At 37.7% G+C, this 14,374-nt stretch overlaps 1 protein-coding gene across 2 annotated transcripts in view; it reads right to left on the reverse strand.

Moving 5' to 3' along the window:
- Positions 1–14,374, reverse strand: part of GTF2E2 (general transcription factor IIE subunit 2) — an 80,978-nt gene that overhangs the window by 15,274 nt on the left and 51,330 nt on the right. For both annotated transcript variants that reach the window (XM_023737825.1, XM_023737826.1), the window contains exon 3: positions 7,132–7,225. In XM_023737825.1, the coding sequence (XP_023593593.1) occupies positions 7,132–7,225 (94 nt within the window). The remainder of the gene's footprint in view (positions 1–7,131; positions 7,226–14,374) is intronic.

Below are 14,374 nucleotides of genomic sequence, written 5' to 3' on the forward strand. Positions count from 1 at the left end.
CATACAGTTTTCTTGGCTGTAATGTTAGCAGAAGCAGATTGCCAGGCCTTTCTTCTGTGGTACCACTGGATGGGTTTGAACCACCAGCCTTTAGGTTATTAGTTGAGCACAAACCATCTGTGCCTCCTAGGGACCTCAACTACAGGTATATATGAGAGAAAATAGCTTCAGGTCAAACTTCCAAGTTAGCAATAAAAGCATCTTGCTAATGCCAAGAAAGCATACAAAATTATTGTTTTAAAATGTATGCCATAACCAGAATTTTATATGTCAAATTTACCACAGCTGTTGAAGGAAATATGTCACATAATAGTTCTGGCAATTTAACCATGGATTTGTTAAATTCTAACATGTTAACATATAAAAATTGTGTTCCTTTATTTAGAGTAAGTATTACATGATATAACTGCATAACAAACTATATATTTCTCTCTACATGACAAAAAAATGAGTATAATAAAAATACCTTTTACTCATTGACTAATTTCACTCAATAAATATGTTTTTTACCAACCCTCTGTGTAATAAAATATCAGGAACTGCCTAAGTTCCTGAGGGATAAGAATCAGCATCAGCACAAAGCTGGCTCCTATGAGGTGGAAGTCAGACATACCTCCACTCTCCAACTTCTTCACCATTTCTGACACCAGCTGTCCTCCCCAAGGCAATGAGATGGAAGTCAGACAGACCTCCACTCTCCAACTTCTTCACCATTTCTGACACCAGCTGTCCTCCCCACGGCACTCTCTACTTCTCACTTGGGTTTGATAATTTGTTGGAATGGCACACAGAACTCACAGATTATACTCACAGCTTTGGGGTTATTAGGGAAGTAACAGGCTACATTTAGGATCAGGATCAACTTGAAAGTAACAGGAACTCAGGCTCAGTATCAGGAAGCACACAGGCAAGGTCTGGAAGACTCCCCCAAGGTGGACAGCACATTCCTCCTTTCTTCAGTGCAGGACAGCTCTCTCAGCTGCTCTCTGCTGCTAGCAGGCCCTTCTTGGCTATGCAAGCTGGCTCTTCCAGCCGTGCAAGCCTCTCTATCTTCGGCCTTCCTGCCATAGGCCTCTTCGCTGCTAACTGGCCCAGCTCACAGCCAGCACAAGAGTTTGCTCGGCTGCTGTTATCCTAGCAGCGGCTTTCTGCCATCACTGCTGGCTCTGCCGCCAGGCCCCCTTCTGGGCCTCTTGCTGCCAGCTTTCTGCCACCAGGTCCCTTCTGGGCTCCTCACTGTCTTCAGTATTACAACCCTTGATCTGTGATTACAGCTCTTTTTAGGAGGTTCCCCTCGCAGGAATGCTGGATCCAGGCTGCTACGCTCCAGACTTTTCTTGCTCTTGGGGTTCCCTCCTTGCTTCTGGTCTCTCAAAACCTCGGTGGGATTGCCTGCTTATATAAGCAAACTCTTTCTCAACTTCAAGACATGGTCCTCCAAGCAGGACCATGAAATGATCAATCCCCTTGGTGGACAACAGGTTGCTCAATCCTATTAGATGAATTTTCAAGCTACTATTTGAATAGTAAATCGACCAATCTCTTGCAAGACTGTGACCAGGAGCGTCACAAGCCAATGAGATGTCAATCAATTCAGGTCTTGTACAAAAGTAACATTTTTTGCAGGTAGAGTCTAGTTTCTTCCCTGGGCAAAAGTAATGACCTTTTGGGGTAGAAAGCAACCTGGGAAGTCCCCAAGCACTTTCTCCAAAGAACTAGGGTCAAGGTAAAGAACTAGAGCAAAGCTAACAACTCCTCAGGACTTCGGGGCAAAAAATCTCTCAAGCTGTTTTTTCTTAAAAAAGAAAAAAAAAAAAAAAACCAAGGCAAAAGGCCATATACAGAAACTCATTTCACCACACTCAGTGTTAGAAGCACTGCAAACTTCAGTTCCTTAAAGACTGAGCTTACTTTTACTTTCTGCCTGATAGGTATAGAAGCTTATTTATACTGCAGGCCTTCTCTAACACAATCACAGAGGCAGCAATACCTACTAGAACACTGTTGCATTTACAGAACAAAGAAGAGCGACAGCTCTCTAGCGTCTTCAGTGGTCTGGAAAGCTAATCTGTATACTAATGTACAACCATTAAGAATAGAAAACATTACAAATTTTCATATTACAATGCAATTGAAAGTACGTTAAAACATTTAACCATTTCCTTTCGCTAAAGGAAAAGTAACTTGAGCTATTTCCAGAGGAAAATCCCTGAATAAAAACTCCTCGAGTTTTTATCTTTTTCAATAACACATCTCTACTTTAATCCCTGCCTTTCCTTTTTGCAGTATTTAAATATTACATCTACCATGTAAATGTATTACAGCTGCATAAATATTTAAGATGAACACTAAAAGGCAAGGAAGGCTCTCACAGGGTCCCAAATCTAATTACTTTTTAATGTGATGTGATGTGATGTGTACGGACAGAAAATGCTCAGTTGATGGAGGTACAAAATAAAACAAGCAGAAAAAACTGTTTTTCTTTTAATTTTGTTAAACTGTAAAAAAATGACTATACTGACCAGGATCACAACAGAGGGTCCCGGACAGAGCTGGAGAAAAATGTAAAACAAAATTCTAACTCAAAAGAAGACCAGACTTACTGGCCTGACAGAGACCGGAGAAACCCTGAGACTATGGCCCCCAAACACCCTTTTAGCTCAGTAATGAAGTCACTTCCAAGGTTCACCCTTCAGCCAAAGATTAGACAGCCCCATAAAATAAAATGAGAGTAATGGGGCACAACAGTCCAGCAACAAGGACTAAAAGGCAGGAGGGGACAGGAAAGCTGGTAATAGGGAACCCTAGGTTGAGAAGGGACAGTGCTGACCTGTCGTGGGGTTGTTAACCACTGTCATAGAACAACATATGCACTAACTGTTTAATGAGAATCTATTTGTTCTGTAAACGTTCACCTAAAGTACAATAAAAAAAAAAAAATGTAAAACATGCAAATTAAAAAGGAGATCATCTTTTTTTTCCCGAGACTGTCAAAGTCAACTAAAAATACCAGGTTCTCAGTGAGGATATGAAGAAATGGATACCCACTCATATGCTGCTGTGGAAGTGTAAACTGGTCCAAACTATGAGACTGGCATTCGAAGTGCTGAAATTATCCTAAATATGTATGCACCTTGACGCAGCAATTCTACTTCATGAAAACAACAGTAAAGAGATAAGCAGACAAGCGCATATATATGTACCGCAAGGATTGTGCATTATTTGAGCATTATTTGTAACAGCAAAAATAAAACAAAACAAACATTAAATTTCCCTCTGTGCAGGGTCAGAAAAATTGTTTAAAGTATATCTATGTAACAGAATACTACATAGTCATTAAAAATAATTATCTAAAATAGCAGCAGAGCCCCAGGCTAAGGACTCAAAAGCAGTAACTACTGAGAGGAGTCCTGAATTCTAAGGATAAAGTTGGAATTGAATAAGCTTCCAGGCAAAAGAACGAGTTACCAGCAATCAGGGAAAAATCAGATTTTCATCAGATTTCTCATGGAGAATACCAAAGAACATTATATAATTGTAAAAGACTGCAAATGTGGTCTCAGACTGCTAAATTGGCTATGCTTCTTTGCTATCTTGTCTAACCAAACGTAAAACTACAGATCCATTGGGTCATTAACCAGATAAACAAGAAAGATTAAAACAACTAATATTTTGGGTATTTTTTTTTTATTTTCAATACTATTAATAATAGCTAACATGACTGCATTCTTACTATGTGCAGATTCTATTCCAAGCTCTAAGTGTTTTTATTTATATTAACTCATTTAATCCTCCTAAAGACCAGGAGGTACAAACACCAACATTCCCATTTTACAGATAAGGAATCTCAGAGGTCAAGTAAAGCTCGTAAGGAACAGAGCAAACACTTAAACCTACTGTTTGACTTCTCAGACCATCCTTTTAACCACTGTGTTTATACTGCCTCTATATGCGTAAGATTCATTTAAGGAAATAAATGCCTTTATGAAATAAGATGCATTCCTAACTTCAATTTTCTAGGTAAAACTACTTTGTGTTCACCTCTCTACTGAATTAAAAGGATTACTACATAATAAACACTATCTTTACTTCCGATCTGCCTCATTTTAGGACACCTGCTTTTATTATATACAGAACAGAGGGAGACTCTTCTGTATGACCGAAAGCTTGTTCACTCAGGATTTCCTCTCTGTGGCTAAGACCGCCACCTACTGTGCTAAAACAACAATCTCCATATACTCAAGACATAAATCATTTGAGGGGTAAAACAGGAACCAAAAAAAAGGAGACAGACAAACGTTAACGTGTACGTCAGCTTTCAACGGGCCTTCTCTGGAAACACGCATCCTTCGCGTCACTAATAAAAATTGTTTTTTGTTTTTGTTTTGTTTTTAAATTAGTGAGTTATGTAATACTGACACTTTCAACTAAAAGAATGCTGTTTTACACGTGAGGTTCCTCTGGGTGGCTGGCTGTTCCCCTGTGTCTCTACAGCACTATATGAATACAGTTACAATATGCACCATATGGTACTATCTGCAGTCACATGTCATTCTCCCCTGTAAGCTCAAAGACGAATCCTTATTCACTTTGATATTCCTAGTACTATCCTGATATCTGACACTACTTTGATATCCCTGGTATCGCTGAATGAAAGAATCATTTAAAAGAAGCTTGAAGACAATATATCTCAATTAGTTTCTCTCTATTTTATAATCATAAACTCTACCTTTACTGTAATTCACAATCGGGGCAATCTGGCCCCCGGGGATATTAAGCAATGTCTGGAGACATTTTTGGTGGTCACATTGGAGGGAGAGGGTATGTTACTGGTATCTGCTGGTAAACAACCTACAATGCACAAGACAACCCCCTACACCCAAACAATTATCCAGCCCAAAATGTTAATACTGCTGAGGTTGAAAAACTCTGCTTACTCCCAGCCATCTTTCTGAGAAAGTATACACCTTAATTTTAAAAACAAGTTTATAATAATAAACTGAGCCTAGAACCCAATTCTGTTTTACATATTAAAAAAAGGACTTTTTGTACTGTTTTTAACACACACTCGATTTTTTTAGGAATATACAGTGTACACTGTATATATGGAGCCCTGGTGGCACAGTGGTTAAGAGCTCGGCTGCTAACCAAAAGGTCAGAATCGGCGGCAACTGGTTTGGCTGACTGTATACATAGAATGATTTTCCTTGTAAACACAGAAAAGTTGCACCTTATATTTTTCAGAACTTTTCCAAGAATTCTTTACCACTTAAGGAAAACAGCAGTTGTGGTATATAAGCTGCTGATACATGAGGCCTATATTAGTCCATTTGTAGCTATCACGTTCATGGTGACTCTACATACAAATGTAAACAGCCATCTGATTTATATTCTATTTATATTCTAGTATGATAGCCTGAGCTTTTATAAATACTGAAGTAAAATTTTAAAATATAAATCAATTTCTTTTTATTTCTCCTTTATGTAACAGTGAGGATAGTATACAGATTTGCTAAGAAATTACGTTTACAGTAGGTTATGTTACCTATGAATTTCATTTTACAAGAGCAAAGAGGATGTTACAAAATATTTGTTATAAAAAAGGGTCCACTGAATCAGATTAAAAGATTTAAAAACACAGGCCTAGGGGGAAAAAATATAGGAGCCCTGATGGCACAGTGGTTAAGTGCTCTGCTGCCAACTAAAAGGTCGGCAGTACAAACACACCAGCCACTCCGCGGGAGGAAGATGTGGCAGTCTGCTTCCGTAAAGATTTACAGCCTTGGGAACCCTACGGGGCAGTTCTAATCTGTCCTACAGGGTCACTATGAATTGGTTAAAGCGCTCTGCTAGTATAGTCAATTCGACAGCAGCAGGTTTGGTTTTAGGGGGAAAAAATCAGTCTTTCCTATGGTCTTTGCCTTTGCTATTCACTGCCCGAAGCCCTCCTCACCCTCTAAAATCACACACATGGGCATTTTCTGATACTTTGCAAAGCTGTTTATATAATTCTTCCCTTATTATTAGAAACAAGGGCAGTGAGGAACTGAGATGTCTTTCCAACTTTTATTTAATTAACAAACATGACTTGAGACTAACTATACATTCAAGATACTCTGTCAGGCATTCATGTGATTTTGACAAAAACACAATATTCTATTTCCTAAAACAAATCATGGTCATCTAAGTAACTCCACGCTGACTAAACCCCTATCTACAAGCACCATAAGCCTGAATAGCAAGAGCCAGATGACAGATAAAGTAACAAGACTTGTAAATGCATTTGTTCAAAATTGCTCATTCAATAAAGTCTCTTTTATTGAATGACATAAAGAAGACTCAATATGATCTACTAGGCAGGCTACAGAAATAATTTCCCTATTTGGAGCCTCTATCGTACATCTATATTGTTAGAATATTTTACTGTGAGTTTGCATTACTTTTGAAATTTTATAAGTAAATTGATAGCCAATTATTTGCTTGACATTTCATAAAATTTCAAAAGTAATACAAATTTGCAGTAAAATATTATCGTTATTTTCTCAAAAGAGCATTTCTACTTGTATAAGCAAAGAAATTTCGCACCACTCAACCACTGTTTAATCATTACCTACATAACAGTATTGCCCGAACATTTAAAATCCAAAATACAGGCATCTTACGTTTAGTAGGAGACACAACATATTACTTGGCATCTAATACCACAACTACCATACAGAAAAAAGGTATCTTCTCCCTTATCCAATCTGATACTCGGAAGACTCACAAGTCATTTAACAGAATACCAGTCACTGAAGAAAGTCTGTTCTTTTTTTCAACATGTATCAAGTTCTCATACCACGATATGAAGTTATTATTCGTAAAATAATAGACATAAAGAAGTAAACTCCTCTTGGTACAGCTGAGGGTAAAAAATCATGAACTGCTATACCATGACTGCAAGTATAATTAACCTAAAATATTTCAAATTACATTCTGAGAAACAATAGTTAGGCACTGAGCCATTAAGATGTTCTAAGAGATAATAATGTTTACGAAAAGCAATGTTGTATTTTAAATTTATACAATTATAAATTTTATCAAATTGTAACAGATGTGAACTAAAACAAGTATCTATATAGAAAGGCTCACCTTCATCCACAGAAAACTGACAGCTCTTATCATTGAAAAAAAGAATTTTCTTCTTATCAGGACGATTTACAAATATTATCTGGTCCCCTAAAGCCTTAAAGATAAAGATTTTTCAGTTAGCTCCAAATTACTTCACCCCCGCCACAAAAAAAAATTTTTTTTCATTGCACAACAAAGAACTTCCATTTCTTTTAACCCTCAGTATACCACTAGGGTTTACCAGACCCAATTTTAGTTTTTGAGTTTCTTTCTTGAGCAGTTTTGACTATTTTTAAGGATTGGTATTTCAGACTTTTATTCCTAGAGGCCTACCAAATAACCAAAAAAAAATTATTTTTCTGTATTTTTAAAAAACAATAAAAATCCATTCTATGTTACAATTACATGGGTCCACTGGATCCTTTTATTAATCTAAGATGCATTATGGGATCTCAGTGATCTTATTTTTCCTATATCTTGAAATATTTTGCTACTTACTCATCATTATTATCAATTATTTCCAATTATACTTTTAAAAGCTAAAATAATAAGAAACTAGAAGAATGATTAAATCACCTAAAAGTATGATGCAATAGTGGAAAAATATCCATCCTTCAGTTTTGTTATTACACTGTTATTATCTTCTTTCAAGAAGCTAGAAAAGACTAGGGACAGTATCTTTGTAGTCTTTTAGCTTTTATTAAACGCAGCTGAGAATTCAGAGTATCTTGTTTTCTATCCTTTATAGCAAAGAGAAAAAACCTGACAGAAAATACTTCACCTTGACGAATCAGAGGGTAAAATGCAAAAAGCTGGATAAGAACACTCTACACTCTAATGATGAGGGTGAAATTTATCACAGAAATAAAACCTAAGACTGTAACTCTTCAGATAACACTATCACAGATGAGTGGTCTCAAGCTTAAGAACAAGACATTTCTAAGGACAAAAAGGAAAAACGAATATTCTCATCCAGCTAGTTATTCAACAGGAAGGACTTTATCATACAATATTGCAATAAGAGCCTGAACTATCTCATTTTTCTAAAAGGGCATATAATAATATTCTTTTGTCATTTGAAGGTATGTGCCAAAACTCAGTCAATACAGTTGTTTGCTATGTTAAATTCTTACTAAAATTTATAATAAAGCTATTTTTCACCATTCCTTTATCCTTACTTATGTAAATTATTCGTAAAATGACTTAATACTATTATAATCATAAACACAATAAAATATAATTATTTTTAAAATAATAATAATAAAGCAAAGAGTCTACTGGATGGTGATGACTATATATGGAAAGCAAATGAAAGAAAGAATCCTAAAAAGCAGCTAATTCAATACATTACCTTAAACATAAATGTATCACATTACAAATACAGACTGGCATGGCAGGAATATGCTGGCAGTTAATTTAATTATTAGAAATCCCCCTAAATAACAACTACTGTGGGATGAGTTATCTGGGATGGTCACTGGTTTTCTGCATTCTCTGCCTTGCTTTTGCACAGTACTTTTGTTCCTTGTTAGTACTATATTGTACATCTCCTCAAAGCAATCTGCGGCCAAGAAAATGGCAATGATAGTTATCTTCCGTCTCAACCAAGAACTGAACAAGAGGAAGCAAGAGCAAAAGAGATCTAACTTAGCTATGCCTTGAGAAGTTACTTAGGATAGAAGATATCTTCACATTTTTTTTAAAAACAGAATGAAAAAATCCTAGGTTTTGAACAATTCAGAAATAATCTTGCCTGAAAATACAGAATAAATTGTATGCTCTTCAGGACTCCTTCAGCTCTAATCCTAAGGGAACAGAACCACTAAGGACAGACTATGACAGACTATCAAAGTGACTTTACATCAAAAAATTATTCAAACAAAATAAGCAATTATCAGATCATGGCACTGTTATACTTTTAGAATGTAACGAAAAACCTAATTCAGAGCAATAATATTGGCCTCTACCAAATGGGAGAAATGACTGGAGTAGGAAATGTACCTAGCACTGTTTAACTTTAGGCTAGGATTCAGTAATCTTACCTTCCAACATGCTAAAAATAAGTGCACAGTTTATCAACTTTGGCGATGCATTATTTGCAACATCCGGGCAGGTTAAATTTAGACGTCTTTAATCTAAAAACCGTGGGACTGTCTGCTCTGGTAATGGCCAAGCAGTCCCTAAGAGACCTACCCTCCTGGAGAAAACTACTCTGAACTCTGGACAGAACATCTGTGAAACCAGTTACTTAAAGGAGGAGCCCTGGTGGCACAGTGGATAAGAGCTCAGCTGCTAACCAAAAGGTAGGCAGTTCAAATCCACCAGCCACTCCCTGAAAAGCCTATGGGGCAGTTCTACTCTGTCCTACAGGGTTGCTATGAGTCAGAATCGACTCGACAGCAAGAGGTTTGGCCTTTGACCTAAAGGAACTGAAGAACAACCAAAATCTGGCAGAAACTGGCGGTGGGGTCTATACTTGGCAGAAGGTAAGAGCACGGACCAACAGCGGGCTGCGGCCAGTGGCCTACACAGCCAAAACACAGAAATACTCAGTCTTTCTGGATTGAAGAGCCAGAGGAGAGAGCAGAGGGCCACCACAGCAGCTGAAAAGGGAAAACCCTGAAAACCGTGAGCCAGAGGGGGGTACAAAAGAATTGAACAGATATTTCACATGCAGAGAACACAGTTCGGAGTCTGAGTCCAATCAAGATAATTCCCCACTTGAAAACAAAGCAAAACAAACAAACAATATACTCTTTGGAGGAATTTAACAGAACCCTGAGTCTCTACACATAATTAATAATTCCCACAAACCAATAGAAATTTATTAGATATATGAAGAAACAGGAAAACACGGCCCATACTCAAGAAAAAAGCAGTCAAGATGACCCAGCAGTTGGAATTTGCAGAGAAAATATTTAAAGCAGCTCAAGAATGAAAGGAAAAATATACTTGTAATTAAAAAAAAAAAACAGGAAATCTCAACAAAGAACTAGAAATCATAAAAAACAATGACAAGTCTACTACTGAAAAATACAATACCTCAAATAAAAAAAATTCATCATGTGGGCTTAACAACAGATTGGAGATGAAGAAGAAAAGTAAGTGAAATTGAAGACAGACCAATAAAAACTATCCACTCTGAGGAACAGGAAAAAAAAGAAGATTAAAAATAAATGAATAACAATTAGATACAGGAGACCAAATGGGCAGCTCCTGTCTGGAAGCAGGATGAGAAGGCAGGAAGGGACAGGAATTGGCTGAATGGACACAGGGTACCCAGGGTGGAAAGTGGGAGCTGTGCTGTCACATTGTACTGATTGCAACTAACGTCACAATATAGGTATAAATCTTTGTATGAGAAATTACGCAAATTAATGAATGAATAAGCAAAGCCTCAGGGACTTGAGGGACATTACCAAAAGGTCTAACATTTTGTAGGTGAATTACCCAGAAGCAAAGCAGAGAAGAGAGCAAGTTTTACTCCAAAGAGAGCAAACAGGAATGAACAAACGTTCTTCTTACAGGTTAGCATCTATCATAAGCAATTCTGAAAGAATGGAGACAAGCAGTCTTTCCAAGTGAGTTCCAAATTTAAACTGTAAACGTTATCTGTATAGGATGACTTTTATTGAGAGCCCCTTAAGGACTTCTAGACGGCCAGGCTACTAACCCATTGCAAGGCTATTAACCCATTTTTTTGTATGTTAATGTCTCTGGTTCCTCAGGTTAGCAATGTCTACTGGTACTGCTCAGTTAACCCCTGGATACAAACACAACAACTTATAAGAGAAACACTAATGCCTTTAGGAAAAACTTCTAGCAATATTCTGAAGAATCAATCATACGATAACAACAAAAAAAGAGACTTGTCAAAGTTCCACAAAGATGGCTACCCTCTTTCCTGATCTGTGACACAAGACATAAATTTTAAATCTTTAACTGGCTCATTATAACCCCAAATATATATGATAGAGGCTTTAAATATTAGTTCCCAATATTGTTCATTTTTTTTTAAAAGAAGAAAAAATACTAATTCAAACTAACTAAAACGAAGAGGAAAGGGTCTGCGTGAATTACTGAGTATTTCTGAATTACAGGGCTACTTTTTTTTCTTCAAATATAATTAGTTGAATGATTAGTACCAACTGTTAGAAAAGGACATCATGTTTGGTAGAGGGGTAGCAAAAACGAGGGAACGCTCCATGAAATGGACTGACACAATTACTGCAACAACAGGCTCAAATACACCAATAATTGTGAGGATAGCACAGGACCCGGCAATGTTCTGTTCTATGTAAGGTCGCTGTGAGTCGGAGGCACCTCGACAACAACTAACAACAATGATTAATCAATTATTCTAGAAAAAATCACTGAGGAACATTTTTAATGAACAGATGAAAATTATAAACGTATTATTTATGATAAGCATAGTAAAACCTGTCCTTCTTAGAAAGAATTGCAGTCTGGACTGGACTCTAGTCCTAATTTCGCCTCTAATGATGTGATCGTGCTAAAAACCACTTCTTTGGGACTCAGTTTTTGATTAAATAAAATAAACGTTAACCAACGCTACTCAAAGTGCCGCCCGAGGACCAGTTAGAAGTTAAGGAGCTTACACCAGAATGTAAATCACCTACATCACTAGGTACACTGTTTAAAATTCAGCTGACATTTTTTCATGGCAAGACTTCTTCAGCGAAGGAAATAGCATGTTGGTTTACATTCTGGTGAAAACTCCTTGTCACCATCCTGTAATAGGTCACAGACTGGGACTTTGAATAACAATGATAAGACTACATGATATCTAAGACTCCCTCATAGATTAAAAAAAACTTCTATTTCCGTAAAACTTATTAACTCCTCCATCCAGGAGCACTCCTCTTTCTTCTCTTTCCACTCTCTACATACTGCTGTTTTCAAGGTTCAAGCCATGGTCCATGATTATTCTGTCCTCACTCTCTTCTGAAGGAACTGAATCTATCTCCTATGATTTCAAGTACTTCCTCTAAAAGAATGACCTTAAAATATATCTGACCCTGACCTCTCCTTCTCTCCTGTTCATCTTCTCCAACTGCCTGTCAGGCACTTCCACTTGCATGTAATCTTTGTCCTATTAAATATCCATATATCTGAAATAAAATGTCTCCTCATCCCCTATGGCTTCTTTCCCTCCAAATCCACACAGCCTCTTAATTCATTTATTCAACAAATATTTATTCAGCACTTACCACGTCCCAGGCACTGTGCTAAGTATACACTGGTGAATTAACAGACATGCTCTCTACCTTTGCCCTTTTATAATCCAGTGGAAAAGAAACAAGGAGCCCTGGTGGCACAGTGGTTAAGCGCTCAGCTGCTAATCAAAAGGTTGGCAGTTCAAACTCACCAGCCACTCCATGGGAGAAAGATGTAGCAGTCTGCTTCATAAAGGTTACAGCTTTGGAAACCCTATGGGGCAGGTTCTACTCTGTCCTATAGGGTCGCCATCAATCAGAATCAACTTGACGGCAACAAGTTTTTTGTTTTTGTTTTGTTTTGTTTAGGGAGGTGGAAGAAACAATAATCAAATAAATAAAATAGTTCAGCCAAGGCTTCTCTTAGGTGACATTTATCTCTCTGCATTTGGAATAGTGCCCCATATGGTAAACACTAAATTATCTGTTGAATTATTTAAAATTAGGATGAGACCCGAAGGCTGATAAGGAGTTGGCCCTGGCAATAGTGTGTGTAATCGCCTTGAGAAAGAACAGAGCCAGGCTCACTGGGAGAAATGAGGAAGACCTGTGACAAAGAGTAGGGTGAAGACAAGGCCAGATCATACAGAGTTTTCTAGGCTATGGATAGGAGTTTGGATTTTATCCTACGTCCAAAAGGAAACTACTGAAAGGTCTTACAAATGAGACTGCCACGATCTGCTACATGTATTTTTAAAATCACTCCAGCTGCTCTATGGAGGAGAGTTTGAAAGAAAAAGTGGAACAAATCAATTAGAGGCCCTGATCACATTTCAGGCTAGAGATAAAGGCAGATTAAATTAAGGTGGAGAGAAAACAGGAGCACCCTAAGTTATAAGTATGCTTCAGGTTATCCAGCCTCCAAACCTCAATTTTCTCCATCTTATCCCTTAAAACCTCATATCTAAATAATTCTGCCACGTCCTCGTTCTCCATGTTGCCTACATTTCCTATGACCTTTGCCTAAACTATGAAAAAAGTCCCTATCCACAACCTCCATTTTCTTGTTCATCAAATTCACTGGTGGTGCAGTGGTTAAGAGCTCAGCTGCTAACCAGAAGGTTGGCAGTTCGAATCCACCAGCTGCTCCTTGGAAAGCCTATGGGGCAGTTCTACTCTGTCCTATAGGGTCGCTATGAGTCAGAATCAACTTGACAGCAATGGGTTTGGGTTTTGGGGTTTACTCTCTGCTATCAAGTCCTTCTTCCTTCAATCATGCCTTTATCAGGTTATTTCCTTACTCAGGTCATCTGCTAACCAAAAGGTCAGCAGTCTGAATCCACCAGCCGCTCCCTGGAAACCCTAGGGGGCAGTTCTACTCTGTCCTATAGGGTCGCTATGAGCTAGAATCGACTTGATGATGATGGTTTTATCAGGTCCTTCTTCCTTCAATAACACCTTTATCGGGTAATTTCCTTACTCAAAAACTTACGGTAAAGATCTGGACCCAATTTCCCTTTCTAACTCTGTCGCTTACTAACTCCCCTACATGAATGCTCCTCACTAGACCAACTGATTTACTCCCAATTCCCTGAATATATCAACATTTCTACAATGGAGTCTTTATACATACCATTCTTCCCTTGAGAAAAGCCTTCTTCTTCATCTATTTAATGAGTTTAAGGTCAGGTCCTGAACCCACGACAAGCAATACTGAAGTTTATCTTTCATACTATCCATATAAGAATACTAGTCTAGCCTGAAAACTTCAACCACAGAAGGATGAGACACTTTCCCTTATACGTGCTACCTCTCAGATTACCAAACAAGTCAGCATTTCTGTACTACCCAGAGATTTAGGGAGTATCTGAATATAAACTGACTGCAATCCCAAAAGGCAGCTGAATGGTATGATAGCCATGTATTCCTGTAGGTTCTCTCAGTTCTGTCTCAACATTAAGGCAGACTATCAGAAAGCAATGAACTTAAACCACATTATCTCATTTCACTGTAACAATGACACCACTGAATCATCACAATGAAATGCTTTGCCCTCTGCCTTCAGAGAATCAAAGCTGAACATCCAT

This window comes from Trichechus manatus, unplaced genomic scaffold (genome assembly GCF_000243295.1).
Source record: "Trichechus manatus latirostris isolate Lorelei unplaced genomic scaffold, TriManLat1.0 scaffold00109, whole genome shotgun sequence".
In the NCBI taxonomy this organism is placed as follows: domain Eukaryota; kingdom Metazoa; phylum Chordata; class Mammalia; order Sirenia; family Trichechidae; genus Trichechus; species Trichechus manatus.